The 27,172-nt window shown below is 41.6% G+C and overlaps 1 protein-coding gene across 1 annotated transcript in view; it reads left to right on the top strand.

Annotated features, from left to right (window-relative positions):
- Positions 1–27,172, top strand: part of LOC311223421 (uncharacterized protein) — a 116,707-nt gene that overhangs the window by 82,904 nt on the left and 6,631 nt on the right. The window contains exons 14-23 of the mRNA XM_084308209.1: positions 5,489–5,632; positions 5,768–5,818; positions 5,936–6,051; positions 6,155–6,176; positions 7,483–7,696; positions 17,922–18,301; positions 22,969–23,221; positions 23,945–24,072; positions 26,057–26,159; positions 26,904–27,133. Coding sequence (XP_084164335.1) covers positions 5,489–5,632; positions 5,768–5,818; positions 5,936–6,051; positions 6,155–6,176; positions 7,483–7,696; positions 17,922–18,301; positions 22,969–23,221; positions 23,945–24,072; positions 26,057–26,159; positions 26,904–27,133 — 1,641 coding nt within the window. The remainder of the gene's footprint in view (positions 1–5,488; positions 5,633–5,767; positions 5,819–5,935; positions 6,052–6,154; positions 6,177–7,482; positions 7,697–17,921; positions 18,302–22,968; positions 23,222–23,944; positions 24,073–26,056; positions 26,160–26,903; positions 27,134–27,172) is intronic.

Raw genomic sequence — 27,172 nt, 5'->3', positions numbered from 1 at the left:
CACAGTCACTTCCTAGCCCATAGCAAACCAACCTATGTTGACCATGAAGGACAGGTTCTGCCCGAACCGTTCGTTATACAAGTATCACAGAGAAATTTCAAAGGTACTCACAGTTGCATGAGGGTTTCGGACAAAAATACGTGATTGTTTGAAAGCTCTGCGTTGCTAATAAACATTTCATGTTTACACATAATAAACACAGGCAATAAAGCCGTTTTGAGCATATTTTATTAAAAATATTTAAAATGTTTATTAGCAACGCAGAGGGCTAGGAAGTGACTGTGGAGTGTGGATTCACTCGGTGCATCACAGTCACGAAAGGTGCTAGTACTCGTCTGTGTCACTGAAGCATGTCAGGTTGGTACTCGTCTGACACTGAAGCATGTCAGGTTGGTACTCGTCTGTGTCACTGAAGCATGTCAGGTTGGTACTCGTCTGACACTGAAGCATGTCAGGTTGGTACTCGTCTGACACTGAAGCATGTCAGGTTGGTACTCGTCTGACACTGAAGCATGTCAGGTTGGTACTCGTCTGACACTGAAGCATGTCAGGTTGGTACTCGTCTGACACTGAAGCATGTCAGGTTGGTACTCGTCTGACACTGAAGCATGTCAGGTTGGTACTCTGTTGGCGGCAGCAATGTCTTAGTTCAGTTTCAGGGCTCCAGAGTGTGACTGTTTTGGTTGCACTGTGCACCCAAAAATCAGTGCAGTGCGACTGAATGTTTTCCCTTGTCACACCAGTGCACCTCATAATCTGATTAGTAGTATTATTATTAATCCAATTATTATTATTGTTAATGTTATTTTTTACAGTCCTTTACATAACATCTTAAGAAATTACTAAATTACTGTGTATGGAAACTGACAAAAAAGGTAATGGTAAAGGTAACACTTAATGTATTATTGCAGCGGAAAAAGGCGCGGTTAGGCACACTGGTGCAACCAATGTAAAAAGTTAGTCTGGAGCCCTGAGTTTATACTAATTGTCTTTAATCGAGAGCTCATTTCAATTCAAGTTCATGCGCCACAGAGCTGTAGGCCTGCTCATTCTTCAGTTTTATCTTAATTTATATTAGTGCTGTCAATAGATTTAAAAAAAATTAACTAATTAATCTCACAATTTTCTGTAATTAATCTAGATTAGAAATAGCATGTTTCTATTTAAGACCGAAGCTTGTAACAGATATTTACTTGAGTAAAATCATGGAATTAATGTAAAATCAACACAAAGAAAGTATATTTAGATTCAAATACTATTTTAATAGCTTTCTTTGAATACAGTTTCTCTCCTGTGAAATACAAATGTTCAACAAAACCATCAACATGACTCAGCTAGACCGCTTTCTTATATCCGCGGCGCTAACAGAAATAAAAACAACCCAGGCCTATGTTAAAGTGCATGTAGGCTCAATTTGCCTATCTAAGCCAGAATACGTCTTTAACACGCTCACACCACATTGACTTGGGCTGTCTTGTTACTCACTGTTTGATGTTGTTGATGGTTGCATCTGATGGGTTCGAACCGGGTGAGTTTTATGGAAGGAGTTGTGTAAAAGTTTCAAATAATAACGGGGCAAACAGCGAAACAAAACAGGCTCCAGACTTGAACTAAAAAGGTTTCAAAACAAACAGGCGCAGCAAAAGGGTTTCAAATAAACTCAAAATGATTCTAAACAAAGTCTTTCTTTCAGTCTTTCATTCATCAATCTGCGCTGTGTGTGTGTGTGTGTGTGTGTGTGTGTGTAGCAAGCGAGCGAGCGGGCGGTTGAAAATCTGTTTCTCGTCTGGCGTGCGTTTACACACAGCTGGGCCATAATTAATAGGAGGACCATGGTGCCATTTTTCGAGGCGACCAGTGGCGGCGCTATTTAGTCAAACTATTAAATCAAATGAAATGGCTCCTACAGTGCAGATTGGTTTAGACTCGAGGACGATAATGTCTTGTATGAACTACCAGTAATATAAATCATATTAACAACAAAAATGTGTTCCATCTTCATGTCAGATGATTTTCAAAAAGGTGCATGAGTCGATGCAAAAAAAGAACACGCAAATATACTGCTGAAAGTTCAGAACGTTGAACATTTTTCAAAAAATTTACGCTTTAAATAATTTAAGTTAATCTCCAGAGTTAAAGCATTCATTTTGACAGCCCTAATTTATATGCCATGTATCATATTTGATACCTGTGTTTGTGGGCTAATGTTGAATGCAGTACCATGGAAATCCACTGGAGGGCATAATACATGCTTCTAATAATTCTAATTGAATACAGACAGGGGTTTCCACCTTTAGAATCATTTGGGGATTTGTCTTCCTTTTCTGGAGAAAACTGAAAACGGTTTCTCTTCTCATTCTTTGCTAAATTAGCTAAAGTTAAGGTGAGAATTATATTCTTACTCATATCCAACAAGAGTATCTACTGGTTTGAAGCAACTCGTAATTACTTTATTTGTCATTGTACTACATATTTCTTGCATTATGCAAAACGCAATACAAAATAAAGGAAACCAATTAAACATTGAAATGTCACATAAATACAGATATTCAGAAAAGAGATATTTATATATATATTTGTTTATATTATATTGTGTTGCAATGGCTCATAGAAGTGAATTGTTCCAATTCAGAGAGGGGGCAAAAAGGTACAATGTTGAAGATGTCTTGAACATGATTATGGATGGAAACACAAGTGACATGCAACAGTTAGAGGAAGAAGAAGATGATGATGATGATGAGGAATGGTCTCCTCCTGCAATGCATACTGAGAGAAGTTCAGATGATAGTGATGAAGATTTGCAAGATGAGATTCTTCTGAGTTCAGAAGAAGAGGGCCCAACAACAAACAGTTTGTTACTGATTAAATCATACAGGGAACTGCAGAACAGACAAACTTGTACAGAGAGATGGAAAATCAGTCGGCACAACTGTGAAGGAAATTGAGCAGGTACTGGGTATGTACATGCACACAGGGTTAGTACAGATGCCCAATGTACGAGCCTACTGGGAGACAGAGACGAGGCACCCCTCAGTGTCCGATGTCATGTAACCTCTGTGTCTGATGATGCGAAGAAAGACAAACTTTGGAAACTTAGGCCATGGTTGCAAAAACAACAACAACAATTCCTTTGTGTACCTCCTTAGGAAATGCATGAATCATGATTCCATTCAAGGGGAAATCTCACCTACGTGCCTACATGCCAAACAAACCTCACAGATGGGGGTTCAAGATGTGGGGACGTGCTGGAAAAAGTGGCTACCTTTTACGATTTTGATGTCAAGGTGCAGAAAATCCAGAAAAAGATAAATCTGATGTTGGTGCTACATGAAACGTCCTGAAAATGACTTCAACCCTTCCAACAGGAAAAAAAACCACAAGGTTTTTGCAGACAACTATTTCACATCAGTTCTACTGGTGGACCACTTGAGAGAAAGAGGAATCGACTACCTAGGCACAGTCCGAATGAACGGGGTAAAAGACTGCAACATGATGAATGACGAGGCCATGAAGGAAGAGGGTCACTGGACTTCAGGGTAAACCAGGAAAATACCATCATTGTGAGATGGTTCAACAACAAAGCTGGGAAACGTTGCGATCGAAAGTCCAAAACATGCAAGTTCATGGGAGGTGTGAACCTCCTTGATACGCTGTCTGCACTTTAGGTACAGCTTCAGGAAATCACTTCTCCCATGTCTACTGTGGAAAATGTAAAGTCCATCTTTGCCTGAACAAGGACAGAAACTCTCCTACCACAATGAAAAATAAAGGGAAAATGTCCCTGAAAAGGCATGGGTATGGGACTGATGGATAAGACGAGGATGTAAAAAGGTTCCAGTTGAAAAGAAACAAAAAACAAAGATGCGAAACCAACTGCAAAGTTCCAAATGCAATACAAATGTTGTATTTTGCACATTTGTTTGTTAGAAAATGTCATGGTTTGAGCAATAAATGGCATTTAATGGTCTAATCTCTAATGTATCAAATATGTTACAAAAAGTCAATCATATAATGGAATATATATATACCATTTATTTAATTTTTTTGCAATAAAGACTCCTAATTCAAAGAATTAGAATGTTCCTGCAATTATTTCATATATTTCTGCTCTTGGCTGAGAGAGCATTCAACCATTGATCATCATGTCTAAATGCCCACAGTTTGAACTCTGCCACATGGCCCACATGTTTGGTTCGTACTGCTACAAAGATTTAGTACTTTAATATTTAGAATGAGACTTTATTGAACAATAAAAATAGCATGTATTTTTTTTCAGCTATCTCTCCGTTTAACCATTGAAATATATTTTTTCAAAAAAATATAAATGTAAAGTTGTAAATGACTTAATCGTGTGTGAAAGAATCCACCAAAATAGCCCAACTTCACTGCAGTTTGTCGGTGTTCAAATCCACCAGTATTTAAACCACTGTGGTTTGTCATCTTTTTGTCTCTCAAAACCACACTTGAGCCTTTGGTGCGATCCCAAATACTAGGACGATTTGGAAAATATATCCCCCAGTGAGGGAAAGATTATAATTTATATCATGCATGCCCAACTCGTGCCCAACTCTGGACCTTGACTTGACTTTGTCGCAATGCGCTCCACAACAGGTGCACCGCATACAGAGTCCCCACTCTTACATCCCTACTGTCGTCAATCAGAATGATTGCTTCAAATTGAACTTGTCATTCACATGGTTTTAGTCAAATCCACTTGATACATTGTTTCAAGGCAGAGGGTGTCGGAAAATTGAAGTGTGTATCGAGGTAAAGCGTCAAACATAACATCCAGTTCAAATTAACATAAGTGTCCTGTAACAGTGCTTAGCCTTTAGTGTACTCATCAAACATTGATAACTACAAGTAACATCGGCTAGGTTTGTGCCCCTGTTGCTGTTTAATTTACATGAAAATTCACGGAAAATATGATTTATCTTCTTAATTTGACCTGCCCCTGAATAGATATTTCTCTAAACGTTTCTTTTACTACCGGTATTTAATAATAAAAAAAAATGTGAACAAATGTTTTTTTATTTACCCTTTTTTTACATAAAACCAGACACACAATACATAAACAGTAGAAATCCACACTAAATCACAGGACTATGATTGACATAATAATAACAATGACAGAACCCATACCTTCCGGCACATTTTATCCGGTTGAATCCAGCGTGATGCTATCAGCTTTTTAGCAGCCGTAAGACCGGACAAAATTAGCCTCTACCTGTATAGAGGCTGCTAACTGAGAAACATCATTCAACAACAATACAGAAGGCAGTACAGGTATGGTCAGAAATAAAAATTCTGATAATTGCGTGGTTATTTCTTCCCAGAATATCTTAACTGGAGGGCATTCCCAATACATATGCATAAATGTACCAATATCACTGTTTAAACATAAGGAGCATCGAGAGTCTTGTTTAAGCCCCATTAGGTACTTAATAAAAATTTCTTAATTTATCATTTAAATGTTTCTTTCTTTCAGAATCGACGGTGCCCATCACACATGCGTTGAGTGTAACCTGGAGATTGCTAACTTCTTTTCACATTATCGGAAGATTTTGAAGTGTGGCAGGGCTATGTGCAAGTATCGGACGAGTTGCAAGGCCTCCTTGGACAATCATATGAGGTGAGTCGAGCTGTACTTGATATAAGTGACTCCACCACAACATCACAATATACTAATTCAAATTCAGCCTCATGCCCTCTGTGTTAATTTATCATGTTGTAAAAATTATAATAATAATAATTTCCTCCCCTTTAGGTTTCATGCAGGCACACTTGGGAGAAAAGATCAGAAAAAGCAAACTGTGTTGTAAGTGAGCTCAATTGATTTTTTATTACTTTTTTTCTTCTTATATATTCACTAAATGTTTACCACACCCCACAGAAGAACTGTTGGAATGTTATGTGTATGTTATGTTTTTTTCAGTTTAACCCTGGCCTGTCTTAACTGTGACCTCACCATGGATGCATCAAGGAGCAACCTAATGAGCAAACATTTAGTGCAAAGACCATACCACATATGCAGAATCAGTCAGGAGAAAGGTATTTAACATTTTGTTTGCCATAGCACAATCAGACGTATGGCCAAAATGTATTTTTGTACAAGGCCTTTGAAAGACTTGACTCTTGTTTTCTAATCCTGCAGATGTCCAAGCTGAACATAAAGCGTAAGTAGGAAACAGTTATTTTTGTATTACTATAGAGGAACTAAAGTTAACTATAGTTTTAACAGTAAGGGGATTTAGGCGAACATAGGTGAGGATTCCAAGTTACCGGTACGTATTGTGAGAAACCATTTTATAAATTTCTTTTAATTTGTTATTATAATTTTTGCTCATTTGAACCATGTCCAGTTAGGGTTTTTTTTGTGTGCAGCTTTCGTAGTTGAAGGCATTTCAGTCACTAAATGTCACTACTAAAGCACCGGCATGTCGGACCAAAGCAATGTGGTGCTTACACAAGATATGCTCTACCATCTGTCAAACTAAGTTCAGATCAAACTGTCAAATTAGGCATTGTAGATTAAATATGACTGAAAATCCAGTTGCATGGCCTATTTCTTTACCTAAAGGTTGTCGGAAACATCTTTTAGGTTCAACTTTAGGTAGAAAAGCCACACACTTCTAGTGGGTCATACTGTAAGTGATGATTGAGAGAGATTTTGTTTGTATGAGTCTATACATTGTTTTTTAGGATAAGTCTACTCTGTATGCTTTTAATGCAGACACTGCGCAAAATCATAGGCAGGACAAACATAAAGAAGTGCAGAAAACTAGAACTATGAGGAATAGGACTGCAAACTAGAACAAGGAGTAGCAATTTGTAGTACCTCCCTCCACTATAAACTAATGAAAAACCTGAGATTGAAATGTAAATGTTATTTTGAGAGGAAGTAATGGACTGTATTTCAAACCTTGCCTTCTTTTCTTGATCTACAATCACAACTGTTGCAGTCTGAGGAAAGCAAGGAGGATCAAGAAAATAAAAATATAACTGTATACTAAACTGTTATACTGTAATTCCTCTAATAGTAACCCCGGCTTGTATTTGTTTCAACTGTAGCGGGTACCAGGCTTGTATTAGGAGGCGGCCTGTATAAGAGGGAGGCCTATATTTCAAATTTTCAAACGGATCATAATGAATAAATCAACATTTTGTGTCAGTTTGAACCCAGTAAAATGTACTGGGTTCATTTATTGAAACCAAGTACTGTATGAAATAGTAAACAGTGCAATTACAGGTGGTCACTGGTCATTTCAACGTTTTCAAAGTGAAATCAAGTAACTACCGGTAGCTCAGTATGCAGCTCAGTATATTAGTAACCCGGCTTGTATTAGGAGGCCGGCTTATAATTGCTTAGCTCAAGAGCGCACCCGGCCATTAATAGAGACCCGGCTTGTATTTGAGACCCGGTTACTATTAGAGGAATTACGGTATTTAAATATATGATTGGCCTTTTGTCTTTTCATCCAGATCTCCAGCTTCAGGGGAACCATCCAAGGTCCTAGACGTGTTCACACCATCCGCTTCTGAAGGTCCAAAGGAAATGACCAAAGTTGAAAAGCCTGAATCAGAAGATGTTATTCTCTTAGACAATGAAGTCACACTTCAACCGGGAGGGGCATTGGAGCAGAGTGGAGCCGAGCTGAACGAGGAAGTACTAGAGAAGACCACAGTGGAAAGCTCTGTTGAAGGGAAATTGTAGTAGTCGTCGCTGTTGGGAGTCCACCGGCCGTATTCACAAAGTATTTTATCTTGCCACTAAGAGTTCTCCTAAGTGACACTAAAACGTCCCTAAGGCTAAGGATTTCCCCCTAAAATTTATTCACGAAGCCGCCAACACCATCTTTTGCTGAGGAATGGGGAGGAATCTCAAGCTAAGAAACGGCAGGGTTAACCCTGTTGCTAGGTGACGTTGTCTTTCAGCCACTGTCATTGTTCATCGTGGATATCACAGAAAGCAAGTAGGAGGAAATCGCACAATTTTGTCTAGTTTTAAAATGTAACTTGCTAATAATGTTAGCAATTTAAAACTGATGCAGGTGATCACGAGCTCTTTATAACAACCGAACGTGTGTCCATTAGGATTTCGCGTCTCACCATCTGAGATCGATACCACACGCATGTTGATTATGAGGTCAACGCGATGCATCAAGATACATTTTAAAGGAACACGCAAACATTATGGGTATTATTGGCTTAAAGGGGAACTATCTTATAAATGGCCTTTTTCAGTGTTTAGCATTGTTTCCTAGCTATGTGGACTTATATTAATATGATCTATGTCTCTAATTCTCATATTGGCGCATTCTTCCAATTCTCCTCTCACAATATTCACCCTCACTGAACTGAGTCATCTGAAAATGTGCTGATTTGTGATGTCAGAGACTCAGCTGCATGATAATGTTCAGGCGGCACAGTGGTTTAGGAGCCCAGGCTCAAAACGGCTTAAGATCTTGAGGTAGAAAAATGCTGTTTTTGAGGACTTCATCAGAAATACAAAACAATGAATTAAAAAAAAATTTAAAAATTACAGGTGTTCCATAAACTCACAGGAATTGTGTAAAAGTGCCCAAATAGTGAAAGAAATAGTAAAATAGTTCCCCTTTAACATCTTGAGAGTGAGACAATGAGATGGATACCACTTTACTCTCTGTTAATTCAGTAGAAAGCTATCCGGCTGCACATTAGCCTAGCTATTCATGCAGGACAGCATGAATGATTTTGCGGGACAGTAAAGTAATACTGAAAACGTATATAAAAATAATGTTTAGGTACATAATGTATAAAGCATTTGATCTAAATATAAGCATTTAGCTTAGCTAGTTTATCAAAGCAGAATAGGCTAAAGGCGACTGCAGACCATAGTAGACATGTTGGGGCTTTTAGATGGGGGGATTAGATTGTACTTTATTGTCATTATATTTGCATACAATGTAGGGGTGGAACGATACGCATTCGAACTGTGTACCGAACAATACACACATGCCCCGAACCATGGAGGTCGATGTTAGCCGCAAGCTCACCGTGGAAACTCTCAGATGTGACTCCACGACACCAGTTCGATTAGTAGGGAAGGGGGGTATATTGAATGACGAGTTAATACTTTGACAAATGTTGCCTATATTTTTCAGTCAGTTCTGTCTTTGTGTGCCAAACATTATTAAAGGTAAACCTTTTTTTTTACCAAATAAATGAGAAGCATGTTTAAATCAGCAATGCCTCCCCTCTTGCTGTACCAAAATCTCCTAGCTCTAACCGTCACTGTCAAAATAATGTGCCTGATGTCAAATGGCCTCATTCTTTCAGTTTTTGCATGACTACGTCCTTGAGAATAACTGAAAAATTGGATTATTTTTAGGCTATATATCTTATGTTGATGTATGTTATTTTTGGAGTGTTAAATTTAAAAAAAAATTAAAAACAACGTATACCGAAGTGCCGTCTGGGAGAAATGTGAGGCCCTGTGTGAGATTTAAACGCGAGCCCCCTAAAGGGCCACCTAAAGGTAAAAAAATATATATATAATAAAAATTCTTTTTTTTTAATACTTTTATTCTTTTTTTTGCATACAGTCACCGTATTCTTAAATAATAGCACTGCCCGAGGCTGGACATACAGTCAACATATTCTTAAAATAATAATAGCGCTGCCTGAGGCTGGGCATATGATACAGTCAACGTATTCTTAAATAATAGCGCTGCCCGAGGCTGGGCATATGATACAGTCAACGTATTCTTAAATAATAGCGCTGCCCGAGGCTTAGTGGCAATGCACCTGTACAGTCATACACCTGGCAGTAACAGGGAAAATGCATAAAACACCCCTGGAACCTGATAAACAAGCTTAAAGCCAGGTAAATTTTTCAAGCACGACATGCAGATTTGCAGTTTTGCCTTATTTGAATCGAACTCTATAAGCTTAGTACACACGTCACAAACTGCACGAGCACAGTGTGAGCATACCCTTGCATGATGCAACACACAGAGTGAGAGAGTGCGAGAGAGACGGAGATCCACGGTGGGAACAGAATAGATTGCATTAAAAACTCACCAAACGTCCAAGAGGAAGGAGACAACCGTGGAGATGATAAAGTTCACCAGTCCATATTGTCCCCCCCGTTGGGATGAACTTGGGAGTCTGTTCCTAGTTTATCTGCCACATGTTAGCACTCGATAATGTAGCTAAAGCTAGTTAGCTGTCCCTGCCTTTAGCTAAGCCGACATGGCTAGCCTGACTGAACTTTCTAACACGCAACAACTTTCATCTTCAGTCCATCTGCCGAATGTCCTCTTCGTCTTGGCATAACCTAATCACTATACTTGGTATTGATAAGCTTACGGCATGCGGCGTTATTTCTTCTGCTCCGATGCTGCACAGCGCTCCTGTGGATAGCGCCGAATAGTCAGACCCCGTACCTGTAAGTTATGTAACCCCTCCCCTTGTTGAAACCAATAGTATATCTGCAGAGCCGCAGAGCTCCAATAGTATATCTGCAGAGCCCGGAACAAGTCAGACACATTCTACAAACGTGTCTAATGTGAAATATATAAGCATGTAAGCAAAACTAGATTTTAGGTCTGTGATGGAAGGTGATTGTTAACACATTGGGCGCCAATAACGTCGTACAACGTGTTTCAAGGTCATGCTAATTCTGCCAAACCACGGCGTACAACGTTATTGTGATAATTTTTGCCATGGTATTCATAATTCCCTCACCCAGCCTCGGCTGATACAGTGGGAGCCTGCACAACTCTGCAACGCTTCAATACTGCCGCCTGGTGGATGATCGGCGAGTTACAACCGGAAATGGATCTCTGGTGATCTCGGTGCATCTGGGAAATGCGTCCGGCACTCACATAGTGTTGCGGGACTCTAGACACACATCCGTGTATATGGATCGCTGCCATAACTCAATAATCGATATGATTTGGGCGTTTATTATTATTATACAAACCGGAAATGGATCTAGTAGATCGCCGTCAAATAAGTGGGATATTTTTCCTCCAGTCTCATCGGCAAACGGTAAGAGGACAGTAACGATACTTTCAGCGTGTTTGTTTATTATTATTAACCCTTTAATCGCCAATGATGAGTTAACACGTCATTCAAGTCAAGAGTTTTATTTGTCACGGCATACATTCTCCGCCATGCGTAATCTGCCAATGACGCCGTAACACGTCATTGAGATCAATATTTCAAAAATCTGTGATGGCAATCATATTTCACCCGCGGAGACTTGAGATCTCCTGTTGATCTCCTCTCAACTCTCCAACGGTTCAAGAGCGCCATCTGGTGGCCGATCGGCGGATCGCCCAAACAGCAAACCGGAAACCGAAAGTGGTGCTCAATCCAAATTCGGTCCGGCCACTCGCTAATAGCTCCCGGGGCTCCATCTCGACACACTGGATAATCAATCGCTCGCCCTAACTCAAGTTATTTGGACGTATATAGTATTATACAACCTGGAAATGGTTAATCTAGATCAACATCCCATAATAGAAAATGTTCTACTCCAAGCTGATCGCCCAACGGCCCGAGGAGACTGGGGTAAGTTTCAGCGTTTATTATTACCGTGTTCGATACAAACTGCTCTGATGATCATATCACCCACACTACATGAATCATCTAACGTTGGCCACGGAATTATAAACGACCCCCCCCCCCCCCCATCCGGTCAACATCAGATGAGTAGTAACTTCTAGAAGCACGTACATTTGACATTTATCTGGCGCCGATCGCTATCAAACTGTATTTGATCATAAATATAATGCATTTATAGCTATAACAGAATGCTGCAGAAATCGATAAAAACATATTTATACTTTAGACCATATTTTAGTATGAATATGTGAATGAAAAAGTAGAACGTTGCTACATCCTAAACGATAGATACTTGACGTTGAATGGGCCATAGTAATGTCAATTTAGCAATACAATTTAAAAGGTTATAGCCCTGCAAAGAAGGGGAACATCTCCATAGACTTTCAACAGTGGCAGATAGGGGGGTTAATGCAAACTGCTCTGATCAATATATCACCCATATAAAGCATTTACTGACGATCACAGAATTATAAACGACCCCCCCCCCGTTCATCCGCGCATGATGAGTCATAACGTTTAGGATCATGTACAGTTTTTAATATAGCGTGTATCGGCAACAAACGGCAGTTGATAATCTATATGCGTTTATGCCTATAACTCACGTTCTAGGAATTACTGCAGAAAACGATAAAAACATGCAAACCTGATGTGAGGTGTGGTGGCAGAGAGTGGTATGAGACGGGCAAACTCCGTGGCAGTTAATGTGTTAACATTCTTCTTCTTTTTTTTATAAAAAAATAAAGTATTTTATTTTTCTCGCGAGGCCCTGTGCTCGCACACCCCTTGAGGCGGCCCTGCCGAACCGTAAACCTAAAACCGTGATACGAACCGAACCACCCCTAATACAATGAGATTTGGGACTCAAACCTAAGGTGCAGTAGTGGAAGCAAATATAAAATATAAAAAAGTAATAAAAGCAAAACATAAAATACTATACAATAAAACAATGTTACAATACTGTACAATATACAAAATAACCAATATACAAAATAACAATCGCAGTGTCGGACGGTAGTGGATGGGTATTGCACTTGGGGGGTAGGATGTTGCACAGTGTGGGAGGAGTTGGAGGGGTGAGTTATTGGTGCATGTTGGGGCTCTAGTTTATCAAAGCAGAACAGGCTGCAGACCACAGTAGAAATGTTGGAGTTCTAGTTTATCAAAGCAGAACAGGCTGCAGACCACAGTAGAAATGTTGGAGTTCTAGTTTATCAAAGCAGAACAGGCTGAAGGCTGCAGACCACAGTAGAAATGTTGGGGCTCTAGTTTATCAAAGCAGAACAGGCTGAAGGCTGCAGACCACAGTAGAAATGTTGGGGCTCTAGTTTATCAAAGCAGAACAGGCTGAAGGCTGCAGACCACAGTAGAAATGTTGGGGCTCTAGTTTATCAAAGCAGAACAGGCTGAAGGCTGCAGACCACAGTAGAAATGTTGGGGCTCTAGTTTATCAAAGCAGAACAGGCTGAAGGCTGCAGACCACAGTAGAAATGTTGGGGCTCTAGTTTATCAAAGCAGAACAGGCTGAAGGCTGCAGACCACAGTAGAAATGTTGGGGCTCTAGTTTATCAAAGCAGAACAGGCTGAAGGCTGCAGACCACTGTAGAAATGTTGGGGCTCTAGTTTATCAAAGCAGAACAGGCTGAAGGCTGCAGACCACAGTAGAAATGTTGGGGCTCTAGTTTATCAAAGCAGAACAGGCTGAAGGCTGCAGACCACAGTAGAAATGTTGGGGCTCTAGTTTATCAAAGCAGAACAGGCTGAAGGCTGCAGACCACAGTAGAAATGTTGGGGCTCTAGTTTATCAAAGCAGAACAGGCTGAAGGCTGCAGACCACAGTAGAAATGTTGGAGTTCTAGTTTATCAAAGCAGAACAGGCTGAAGGCTGCAGACCACAGTAGAAATGTTGTGGCTCTAGAGTTTCAGTCGCACTGGAAGTGCCTGACAGGAGAGATCCAACCATTCGTCAACATGGCTGTGAATTGTTTAGCCTATTTATAATTTTGCTCAATAGTTATGAAAAATTACTACATTTGGCTATAGCCGATTTAATTATTTTATGTTTGGGGTAAATAAGGTTTTAATCGATCACAGGAATGTTATAGCCATAAGTAATATTCTATGGTTAACGTTAGTTTTAAGGTTCGCTCAATGATTATAGTTATGGTTAGTTTTAAGGTTTGCTTATGGTTAAGTTATAAAGTTTGGTTTTAATAAGGGTTATGGGTAGTTTTAGTTTAAGGTAACGGTGTGGTTAAGGTCTGGGTTGTGGCTCGGTAGTATCGAGGTAAAAGCATGCGCCTACCAACGTCGCTCCCCAGGTTCAATCCCCAGCAGTCAAACGTACATTGTCTGAATATGTAATGTATGTACTTATTTGTAACCTGTATACATTGTGCAATACGTACATATATTACTTATGGCTATAACATAATATGCATTATGTAACTTTTCCTGTGGTCGGTTAGTATTTTATTTACATATTTTAAGCGAGAACAGGCTCCATACTGGTGCTTTTAAACAGTCCATCCATCCACACAGTGATGTAAATCTGAAGGGAACAAACGTAACAGTCAGTCCATGCGCTGCTTCTTTCTAGTCTGTGGGCGTGTATTGCTCCTGCTTTACAAGTCGATAAGCAGCCATTCAATCATCTATACACAGTAGTGATAGTGATGTGCTTAATTTAGCTAGGAGTCCACACTGTCTAGGTGTTTGTTGCGCTGTGTATTTACTCTCCACAGACACAGACAGACAGGAGGGAACAGGACACAGACAGACAGACAGACAGGAGGGAACAGGACACAGACAGACAGGAGGGAACAGGACACAGACAGACAGACAGGAGGGAACAGGACACAGACAGACAGGAGGGAACAGGACACAGACAGACAGACAGGAGGGAACAGGACACAGACAGACAGACAGGAGGGAACAGGACACAGACAGACAGACAGGAGGGAACAGGACACAGACAGACAGACAGGAGGGAACAGGACACAGACAGACAGACAGGAGGGAACAGGACACAGACAGACAGACAGACAGGAGGGAACAGGACACAGACAGACAGGAGGGAACAGGACACAGACAGACAGGAGGGAACAGGACACAGACAGACAGGAGGGAACAGGACACAGACAGACAGGAGGGAACAGGACACAGACAGACAGGAGGGAACAGGACACAGACAGACAGACAGGAGGGAACAGGACACAGACAGACAGGAGGGAACAGGACACAGACAGACAGACAGGAGGGAACAGGACACAGACAGACAGACAGACAGGAGGGAACAGGACACAGACAGACAGACAGGAGGGAACAGGACACAGACAGACAGACAGACAGGAGGGAACAGGACACAGACAGACAGACAGGAGGGAACAGGACACAGACAGACAGACAGGAGGGAACAGGAGACAGACAGACAGACAGACAGGAGGGAACAGGACACAGACAGACAGACAGGAGGGAACAGGACACAGACAGACAGACAGGAGGGAACAGGACACAGACAGACAGACAGACAGGAGGGAACAGGACACAGACAGACAGACAGGAGGGAACAGGACACAGACAGACAGGAGGGAACAGGACACAGACAGACAGACAGGAGGGAACAGGACACAGACAGACAGACAGGAGGAAACAGGACACAGACAGACAGACAGGAGGGAACAGGACACAGACAGACAGACAGGAGGGAACAGGACACAGACAGACAGACAGGAGGGAACAGGACACAGACAGACAGACAGGAGGGAACAGGACACAGACAGACAGACAGGAGGGAACAGGACACAGACAGACAGACAGGAGGGAACAGGACACAGACAGACAGACAGGAGGGAACAGGAGACAGACAGACAGGAGGGAACAGGAGACAGACAGACAGGAGGGAACAGGACACAGACAGACGGGAGGGAACAGGACACAGACAGACAGACAGGAGGGAACAGGACACAGACAGACAGACAGGAGGGAACAGGACACAGACAGACAGACAGGAGGGAACAGGACACAGACAGACAGACAGACAGGAGGGAACAGGACACAGACAGACAGGAGGGAACAGGACACAGACAGACAGACAGGAGGGAACAGGACACAGACAGACAGACAGGAGGGAACAGGACACAGACAGACAGACAGGAGGGAACAGGACACAGACAGACAGACAGGAGGGAACAGGACACAGACAGACAGGAGGGAACAGGACACAGACAGACAGGAGGGAACAGGACACAGACAGACAGACAGGAGGGAACAGGACACAGACAGACAGACAGGAGGGAACAGGACACAGACAGACAGGAGGGAACAGGACACAGACAGACAGGAGGGAACAGGACACAGACAGACAGGAGGGAACAGGACACAGACAGACAGGAGGGAACAGGACACAGACAGACAGACAGGAGGGAACAGGACACAGACAGACAGACAGACAGGAGGGAACAGGACACAGACAGACAGGAGGGAACAGGACACAGACAGACAGGAGGGAACAGGACACAGACAGACAGACAGGAGGGAACAGGACACAGACAGACAGACCGGAGGGAACAGGACACAGACAGACAGACAGGAGGGAACAGGACACAGACAGACAGACAGGAGGGAACAGGACACAGACAGACAGACAGGAGGGAACAGGACACAGACAGACAGGAGGGAACAGGACACAGACAGACAGACCGGAGGGAACAGGACACAGACAGACAGACGGGAGGGAACAGGACACAGACAGACAGACCGGAGGGAACAGGACACAGACAGACAGGAGGGAACAGGACACAGACAGACAGACCGGAGGGAACAGGACACAGACAGACAGGAGGGAACAGGACACAGACAGACAGACCGGAGGGAACAGGACACAGACAGACAGGAGGGAACAGGACACAGACAGACAGACCGGAGGGAACAGGACACAGACAGACAGACCGGAGGGAACAGGACACAGACAGACAGACAGGAGGGAACAGGACACAGACAGACAGACAGGAGGGAACAGGACACAGACAGACAGACAGGAGGGAACAGGACACAGACAGACAGACAGGAGGGAACAGGACACAGACAGACAGGAGGGAACAGGACACAGACAGACAGACAGGAGGGAACAGGACACAGACAGACAGACAGGAGGGAACAGGACACAGACAGACAGACAGGAGGGAACAGGACACAGACAGACAGACAGGAGGGAACAGGACACAGACAGACAGACAGGAGGGAACAGGACACAGACAGACAGACAGACAGACAGGAGGGAACAGGACACAGACAGACAGACAGACAGACAGGAGGGAACAGGACACAGACAGACAGACAGACAGGAGGGAACAGGACACAGACAGACAGGAGGGAACAGGACACAGACAGACAGACAGGAGGGAACAGGACACAGACAGACAGGAGGGAACAGGACACAGACAGACAGGAGGGAACAGGACACAGACAGACAGACAGGAGGGAACAGGACACAGACAGACAGACAGGAGGGAAAATGCAATGTAGCAGCATTATTAGATGGAAATAATGCTAAGAGCACAGAAATAACAGTGTAGTGACTTAAGAAGACTGTCATTTGGTCTTAGTTAGTCCTCTGGAATAAAATGTTTTATATACTGTAGGAGCTGGTTTTAGAGATGGGGCATTGTGAATTACTCTGACCAAAAACTCAGTCTTATGATGCGCCTATTATTTTGAAGTTGAGTTAGGCCAGTTAGGAGCTACTTTTAGCCTTTAGAGTGCTACCTAATAGTTCATATTTTTGGAATGGTGACCCATTTACACTCAACCCCATACAGATTATGTGGAATAAGCACCAATGGAAAAAGGGGCCATTTAATGGGCCTGCTGTGACCCAATTAGTGGATGAAGGAAGCATCAGTGGCCTTCAGATGTCGTCGCCCACTCACTCTTAAAGCTAGAATTAAGATGGAGGTTTTATTTGAAAGACAGCACCTTGATGAATTCGGCAAAGGGGCACAATTGTTCTGAAAAGCATGTGTCTCAATGGCACATATATATATTTTTTTTTATTATTATTATTATTTTTTTAAACCTTATTCCACATGTGTACATGATCCTCATTCCCAAATGATTAAATATTACACATGGCATCTTTAAGATAATTCGTGAATACGGCTGGATGGATGTCCTTTTTTTTTTTTTTTGGATGGGTCACAGGATAACAGGGATCAATGAGTGCAGATCCAACCAGGTCAACATGCCCCTGGAAGCCTTGGCCTCGCCCACCAGGTCAACATGCCCCTGGAAGCCCTGACCTCGCCCACCAGGTCAACATGCCCCTGGAAGCCCTGACCTCGCCCACCAGGTCAACATGCCCCTGGAAGCCCTGGCCTCGCCCACCAGGTCAACATGCCCCTGGAAGCCCTGACCTCGCCCACCAGGTCAACATGCCCCTGGAAGCCCTGGCCTCGCCCACCAGGTCAACATGCCCCTGGAAGCCCTGGCCTCGCCCACCAGGTCAACATGCCCCTGGAAGCCCTGACCTCGCCCACCAGGTCAACATGCCCCTGGAAGCCCTGACCTCGCCCCCCAGGTCAACATGCCCCTGGAAGCCCTGGCCTCGCCCACCAGGTCAACATGCCCCTGGAAGCCCTGACCTCGCCCACCAGGTCAACATGCCCCTGGAAGCCCTGACCTCACCCACCAGGTCAACATGCCCCTGGAAGCCCTGACCTCGCCCACCAGGTCAACATGCCCCTGGAAGCCCTGACCTCACCCACCAGGTCAACCTGGAAGCCCTGACCTCGCCCCCCAGGTCAACCTGGAAGCCCTGACCTTGTCAACCTGGAAGCCCTGACCTCGCCCACCAGGTCAACATGTCCCTGGAAGCCCTGACCTTGCCCACCAGGTCAACCTGGAAGCCCTGACCTTGCCCACCAGGTCAACCTGGAAGCCCTGACCTCGCCCACCAGGTCAACCTGGAAGCCCTGACCTCGCCCACCAGGTCAACCTGGAAGCCCTGACCTCGCCCACCAGGTCAACCTGGAAGCCCTGACCTTGCCCACCAGGTCAACCTGGAAGCCCTGACCTCGCCCACCAGGTCAACCTGGAAGCCCTGACCTCGCCCACCAGGTCAACCTGGTCAACCTGGAAGCCCTGACCTCGTCAACCTGGAAGCCCTGACCTCGCCCACCAGGTCAACCTGGAAGCCCTGACCTCGCCCACCAGGTCAACCTGGAAGCCCTGACCTCACCCACCAGGTCAACCTGGAAGCCCTGACCTCGCCCACCAGGTCAACCTGGAAGCCCTGACCTCGCCCACCAGGTCAACCTGGAAGCCCTGACCTCGCCCACCAGACCAAGTAGTGACGATTTGTGTGTTTTAGGTTGTACTGCGATGTACACTGCATCATTCTTATATTTCAGATGTACCCCCCTTTTTACGTGCATTGTCTGTGATCGGAGGATAAAGAATAATGTGGTTTACTGTTTTTGTTGTATATAATTACAACTTTTGGGTTATGAAATGCAAGTACCCCGGTGTAACAGTAAGTTAAAGCCACGCAAAGTTTTCTAAACAATTTACGTGATGGTAAATGTAGTCGCACACAAAAAACAATTGATTGTATTGATGAGATAATGAGTATTTCTCTAGTAAAAGATCTCTTAAAAGATGCGTTTAGTTGAATGAAAATAAAACTGCTCTTTTTTGTGTTTTCAGTAAAGGAAACATTGACAGTGGTGTGCTTAAGGAACCTAAACAAGATGTTGACCCTCTGTACTGTATATACTTGTATACTGACGAAAGAGCCTTGGAATACACAGTATCTTGGACTACAGTAGTTCTGTAGATGGAGCTCTTTTACATGTTCATTTTGAAGACACGTTTTCCATGTGCTTCTGGTTCTCTGTAGAACATAAGAAGGGCTTTATTCCAGAACACTATGTCCACCTCATGCTCATTCTCAGTATTTGTAAAGTATTAATTATCATCTAGAGTGTAACTATTCTATAAGCAAAGGATAATTATGGTCATTTTCAACACATACGCCCTTTTCCTATCATGTGACATTGCGCCAATTCCAACCAAAATTGTGTATTTGACTGCTACTGAGTGTTTTAAGCGCCGGGGCAGGCAGATTTCTTTCCCTGTTGCCAGTTCATTTGATGGGGGGCCTACAGCGCAGTGATTACATGGTGATGGGTGGAACTGCAGCTGGGTGAGCTCAGCCAACTCTGGTGCCTAGAAACGACTCTCTTGATCAGTGGTCTCATCTATGAGATTTTGATCAGTATGTCGGACGATAGGAAAATAAGTATTGGGTTGTAAATGACTGCAATTGGCCTTTGAGAAAGTCTATAAACATCAATGTACAATAACATCATGCCAGAAATCATTTTGTAAAGGATGTCACTTTCTTTTCTTTTTTTTTTCAACTGTTGGATATCCTCAATTTGGAATGAAACTTTTCATAGATAATCCAGTATTTTCATCTGTAGCCTGAAGTTAAATCATAGTGTTTGCCTATTGTGTTTTATTAAAATATACTTTGGTAATACATTAGGAGTCCTTGGTCATTCGTAATAGAATTATTTAGATGAGACCTGCTTGGGAAGAGATGTACCAAATGATTAATTGATTGAAAACTTTATTATTATTATTACAATCACACATTTTGAAGTTCATTGGTAAACTTTAAAACTGCAAGTTATGTACAAAGCAAGAAATAATCAATTACCGGTAAATGTAAGAAGCAAATTTCTGGATAAAGAGGGGGGATACAACCTCAGAGGACCATTGAACTTCAAAAAACCTGTGATGAAAATCAACCTGAAAATAATGTGTATTGATTGATTGATTGAAAACTTTATTAACAGATTGCAGAATGGGTACAGTACAGCTCAATACATACAATTGTTAAGGGGATGCAGACCAGAGAAAGACTTTCGTCTTGTTTACATCAGGGTCCCCCATTTTCAATTCATCATAACATATGACACACATGACATACAGATAGACAGTACTGCTACATCTGTACATTTATGACATACCAGATTTGCAAATACAGTACCGTTTGTGATACAAAGTGTCCAGAAAAGAGTGTATATACATTTGATGTAGAAACTGTACATTGGAGGAGGGGGGGGGGGGGACACACTGTACATTGGAATACTGACGAAGCCATACTTGGTAATTTACTGTACAACTGGGTTAGGACATTTGTAGGGGCCAGTTTCGAATTGCAGTCTCCCGTAGGTGTTCTTTGAGAGTGTTTTTGAAAGTGGGTAGTGATTCACATTCCTTTACAGCTTTGGGTAGGGCGTTCCACATTGATGTGGCATAATTGCGAAACGTGTTTAGTCCCTTGTTTGAGCCGAATCTGGGTTTAACATGATTTGTGGAGCTCCCTCTGGTGTTGTGATCGTGGTATTCACGGACCTTTGGGAAGTATTTTGACATGTACATGGGTACCTTGGTTGTGTAGTGTATCTTGTAGACCAGGCCCATTGCAAGTTGCTGTACTCTGTCGTCTACTCTAAGCCATCCTAGGTTGTCAAAGTGGGCAGTGGTGAGGTGGGTTCTAGGAGTAAGGTCAAGCAGTAGTCTGACCAGTTTGTTTTGAGATGTTTGTAATTTGTTTTAAGCGCCTTTGAGGTGCTTTGGTACCATGAGGTGCAAGCATAGTCGTAGTACCCTTGAATGAGTGCTCCTGCTACGAGTCTTCAGGGTATTCTTGTTTACCAGAGAGGAGATCATGAATCTCCTTATGGAGCCACCCTGTGGAATGGGCTGAGGGTGAACTAAAATATTGTGAAAACATAAATCAATTCAAATCTAGACAAAAAAAATCTATTTTTGATAGGTACAGAAGGGAAGAAGAGCTTTAATTGCATATTAATAAAAATAAAAAAATACGTATGATATTGTATTGTATGTTATATCATATTACATTATATAATCATATTATAATTAATTTGTATATTATATTGAACTATATTTGCAGTATATGCTATTATATTATGGTACTATATTGTATATATCATGTACTATATATCTCACATCACATTATATATGTGCTGTATACACTATTATGTATTATATACTGCAGGTATACTGTAATGTGTACTGTAATGTGTACTATATGTATGTATGTAAATGAAAAAACAAAAAGAAAAGAAACGTAAGTCTTCAGGGGTAGGGCCCGACAAGCCTTGTGCTTCTCCCTTCAGCCCTTTTCGGACAATTGGACAATGCTGCAATAGCGGCTGCAAAACTTTGACGATTTATGGAATGGCCGTTATTATGTGTCCAAAGCCCGAAATAAAAATACATGTCCCCTTTAAATACACAAAGTGGCATGGAGTTTATATTTTGGATTTAGTTTGTTTGTTTTCTAACTGATAACACTTTGAAGTTTAAATTATGTTTTAATCAAATGTAGAATATAGTGATTGCATGCTAAATCATGTGAGATGTTAAAATATTTTAGGTAAATGTGATATTTTTACTACTCTACTAAATATCTTACAAAAGAAAAGCAGTGACCAGTGCCCCTTGAGCCCTTTACATACATTTGAATGGGAGTGTATGGTACAGTATCAGAAGACTAGCTCTGAAGTAAGTAGAACTAGTAAGTTCTATAAACTAAACTAAACTAACTACTACTAGATTTGTTTAGGTGTGTTTCTGTTTTCTTTTTCATTTAAACGTGTGATTAATTGTGAAAATAGGGGTTATTAATTAGGAACATAGAAAATGGCAATCACACTCCTCAAGGATTAGTTATTAGTCCAGTTCTATTCAATGCTATGATCAATGATATTTTCCAAAACAAGTGTCTTCTGTTTTTTTAACGGAGAGGGCAGCATCTCACTATGAATTGAAAATGGGGGACCCTGATGTAAACAAGACAAACGTCTTTCTCTGGTCTGCATACCATTAACAATTGTGTGTATTTATTGAGCCGTACTGTATTGTACCCATTCTGCAATCTGTTAAATAAAGTTTTCATTCATTCATTCGCAATGCGCCTTCATTAGAAGAGGAGGGACATAGAAGAAGAATACGTTACCGTTACTAAGACAACGAGATTCTAAACAAATGAGAAAGGCAAGGCACGGATGGCGACAGCAAATTAGCTTAGTTAGTTTGCTTTGACAAAAAAAGTCTAACGTTAGCGTTAACGTTTTCCATCGACATATTCATCGATTAACGTTAGCGTTAACTTGGCTAGAGTGGTCGGTGCTACAAACGATTGATTGGAAGGCAACTTGGATCCAATTCGAAATTATTTATTCATGATTTACGTTAGCTATGCTGAGCTCACTTAGCTAACGGGTTAACGGCAAAAAAACATATGGTTTAATATTATTGTTACTTTTTCCTTGTACTCCAATCTTCAATGTCGAGCCAGCGGCGCAACATGATGCGCGGTAACCAACAACTAAAAACGTTTGAACTGCAAAAAAGACAGGAGGAACGAAGAGAGCAGTACGTGCAATGTGTTAGTAAAGAGAAACGGTTGCAAGCGTGTCTGATGCCCCAAGACAGGTTCGAGAATAAGAGACATGTACGCAAGGTCCAGGAGGAGTTGTACGAACAGCAACTTGAGGATGCTCTTCTTAAGGTACTCTAGATTTAGCCTATATATTTTTTCGTCAGATATGCAAGTAAGCCTACCTTGTTAATGCAATTATTATTAAATCATTAAACACGTTAACTATTTGAACACAAATGCAACCGTATGAGGCCTATATCTAACCACGTCTGTCTGTACATACCTGTATAATCCAAGTTGTACAGTAAATTACCAAGTATGGCTTTGTCAGTATTCCAATGTACAGTGTGTCCCCCCCCCCCCCCCACCTCCAATGTACAGCCCCCACCCACCCCACCCCACCCACCCAACCTCCTCCAATGTACAGTTTCTACGTCAAATGTATATACACTCCTTTTCTGGACTCTTTTGTATCACAAACAGTACTGTATTTGCAAATCTGATATGTCATAAATGTATAGATGTAGCAGTACTGTCTATCTGTATGTCATGTATGTTATATATGTTATGATGAATTGAAAATGGGGGACCCTGATGTAAACAAGACGAAAGTCTTTCTCTGGTCTGCATCCCCTTAACAATTGTATATTGAGCTGTACTGTACTGTACCCATTCTGCAATATGTTAATAAAGTTTTCAATCAATCAATCAAACTAAGCCAAATGTATGTTCGTTGTACTGTACTTGTGCTGTATAATGACAATACATTTGAATCTAATCTAATCCTTAAAAAATCAATTAGATTACATACAAAACACGGTCAAAGTCAGCTCAGAATTTATTGACTTGCAGGCAGAAGAGGAGAGAATATACAAGGAAAAGCAACTTGAGCAAGAAGAGAGGATGGCCAAAGAGCTGGCTCGCATCAGCTATGAGAAGCAACGAGATGAAAAGATGAGGCAATGTATTAAAGAGAACAGGTATGTGTACTATAGCCATTATTACAGTACCATGGCAACATATTTATTATAGGAAAGTGTTCAGAACACAACTCTTTGATTACTTAATATATTTTCTAGGGCTGTCAAAGTTAATGCTTTAACTTGAGAGTAATTTAAATTATTTAAAGCATTAAAATAAATTAATCTAGATTAATCTATGGAGTGAAAAATCTTCAACGGTCTGAACTTTCAGCAGTATATTTGCTTGTTCTTTTATTGCATTGACTCATGCACCTTTTTGAAAATCATCTGACATGAAGATGAAACAATTTTTTTTTGTTAATATGATTTATATTACTGGTAGTTCATACAAGACATTATCGTCCTCTAAGCCAATCTGCACTTTAACTCATTCTACGCCAGCCACGAGAAAAGTCGGGTTAACTCGCCAACCGTTCAGCGGCAATCACGAAAAAACTCTGGTTTTAATCGTTATTTCTTTTATTAGCTATATCCATTCATTTTCATCCATCCAGCCTGATGTTATCATTGGGAATGGGTCTGAGCTCGCAAAAGGGCAAGTGTGTGTGTGTGTGTGTGTGTGTGTGTGTGTGTGTGTGTGTGTGTGTGTGTGTGTGTGTGTGTGTGTGTGTGTGTGTGTGTGTGTGTGTGTGTGTGTGTGTGTGTGTGTGTGTGTGTGTGTGTGTGTGTGTGTGTGTGTGTGTGTGTGTGTGTGTGTGTGTGTGTGTGTGTGTGTGTGTGTGTGTGGGGCTGTGTGCCGTTGGATGGGAGGAGGTGGCGGAGGAGCCTCGCAGTCCAGGGCTCTTTTCATTCTTGCATGAGGAAGGATAATAATGATAATCTAGCATTGATTTCAGGAAGATTCGATAATCAGGCGAAAAATGACAACATGTTTAGTGTATTCCACTAAAGGGCTATTATCGCATCTTTTCCTGGAATTACTCAGAAGCACCCAAACTATATTCATATTCAAAATGGTATAAAACGGAAATGTACAGATGAAAAAACAATCTGTTTCGTGGATGTTGACTGGAAGCAACTCACTGACAGTCGACGGGTGTATTAGACCCATAGATATAATATAAGATATATTTTAAGCACTCACAAGTGAACAAAGCGGCCCATTGACTTACAGCGCTGGCGTAATAGCGCCCTCTAGTGCATTAAGCGATGGCGCAGAATGAGTTAACATAGGCCTGGGTTGTTTTTATTTCTGTTAGCGCCGCGGATATAAGAAAGCGGTCTAGCTGAGTCAATGTTGATGGTTTTGTTGAACATTTGTATTTCACAGGAGAGAAAATTTATTCAAAGAAAGCTATTAAAATAGTCTTTGAATCTAAATATACTTTCTTTGTGTTGATTTTACATTAATTCCATGATTTTACTCAAGTAAATATCTGTTACAAGCTTTGGTTTTAAGTAGAAAAATGCAATTTTTTATCTAGATTAATTACAGAAAATTGTGAGATTAATTAGTAAAAAAAAATTATCTATTGACAGCACTAATATTTTCCTTAACATTGTTTTTTAAAGGGTTAGTTCAGGTGTGCAAGAAGCATATTTGATTAATCACAAACCGATGGGCTACTTAAAAACGAACTAACTGATCATTGTTTAATTCCCTTAATCTACTCGTACTAGTTATGCTGCTGGCCAGTATGACTACTACCATAGTGTCTTCATACCTGTATCACTGTACATATTAATACTACAACTCTGTATACATCTGATTAGCACTACACTCATTTATATATTTATAAATACACCTAAGCCTGGAATCACGACTGGACATCAATCTGTGTGTGTTATGTGTCTATATAAAACAGGACATTGGAAGGAGACAATTTGCCGTTACACCCAGTTTAATCACTTGTACATTGTATATTACTATTGCACTTTACTGTTACATTTGCACTCTGGTTGGATGCCAAACCTCTTTTCGTTGTACTGTACTTGTGCTGTATAATGACAATACATTTGAATCTAATCTAAACTATTTCAGCGTTGAGCTTAGAGAGCTGGAGTTCAAGCTGAAGTCTGCATATGTGAACATGGAGAGAGCTGCACAGGTCGCTGAGAGGGAGGCTATGAGATGTGAGACCATGGTGAGACATGTGCCACAATTGCAGAGCAATTAACCAAAGCTTTCAACGATCACTATTACCATAGAGTCTTACTGTTTTTATATCTGTATCACTGTACATATGAAAGGTGCTGTAAGTGGTATTTCCTTTGTTAAAATAAGTGGTCTACATTTGAAAAGAATAGCTCTATATTCCGACAGCCATCACTGATATTGAGTGTTTGGTCAGTAACATGGGTCTCCTAGTTGCTCTGCAGTAAACACAAAATACATTTTCTGGTATCCCGTTCCCATTTTGTCCAGGAGATGGCTTGGAAAGATTTCTTGAAATAAGTAAAAATATCTATGGTTCTCTCTCCTGATTGGATAAAGTGGGAACGGGATACCAGAACATTTACTTTCTGTTCACTTCAGAGCGGAGGGACTGGGAGACTCATGTTACTGACCAAACACTTATTTTAACAAAAGAAATACCACTACAGCACCTTTAATACTACAACTCTGTACAGACATCTGATTAGCACTATACTCAGTAGTACTCATTTATATATTTTATACCTGGTTTAATCACCTGTACATTGTATATTACTATTGCTACATTTGCACTCTGGTTGGATGCCAAACTTATTTTCGTTGTACTGTACTTGTGCTGTATAATGACAATACATTTGAATCTAATCTAAACTAAAATCGATCACGTTTTGGAACACGTGTACATTTCAGTGAAATCCCCCCCAAAGCGTACATCTCTTTTATCTGGCATTAGCGTCAGGAGGCAGATGTCACTCGCAGGATGAAGAGCGAACATGAGCGAGCCTCAGTGGAACGGAAGAAGCAGGCGGAGCAGCACTACGAGGAGGTGATGCAGTACAAGAAGGAGCTGGAGCAGCAGCTGCTGGAGAAGGAGCGCAGCAGACAGGAGGCATACGAGCAGTTCCTCAAGGAGAAGCTCTTGGTTGATGAAATCGTCAGGAAGATCTACGAGGAGGATCGAATGTGAGTCCCCCACACACACTGAGTCTTTGCTGCTTACAT

Source organism: Notolepis coatsorum, assembly GCF_963971535.1.
Source record: "Notolepis coatsorum genome assembly, chromosome: 1".
NCBI lineage: Eukaryota > Metazoa > Chordata > Actinopteri > Aulopiformes > Paralepididae > Notolepis > Notolepis coatsorum.
Note: the sequence above shows the minus strand (reverse complement) of the source record. Positions and strands in the feature narration are given on the sequence as shown.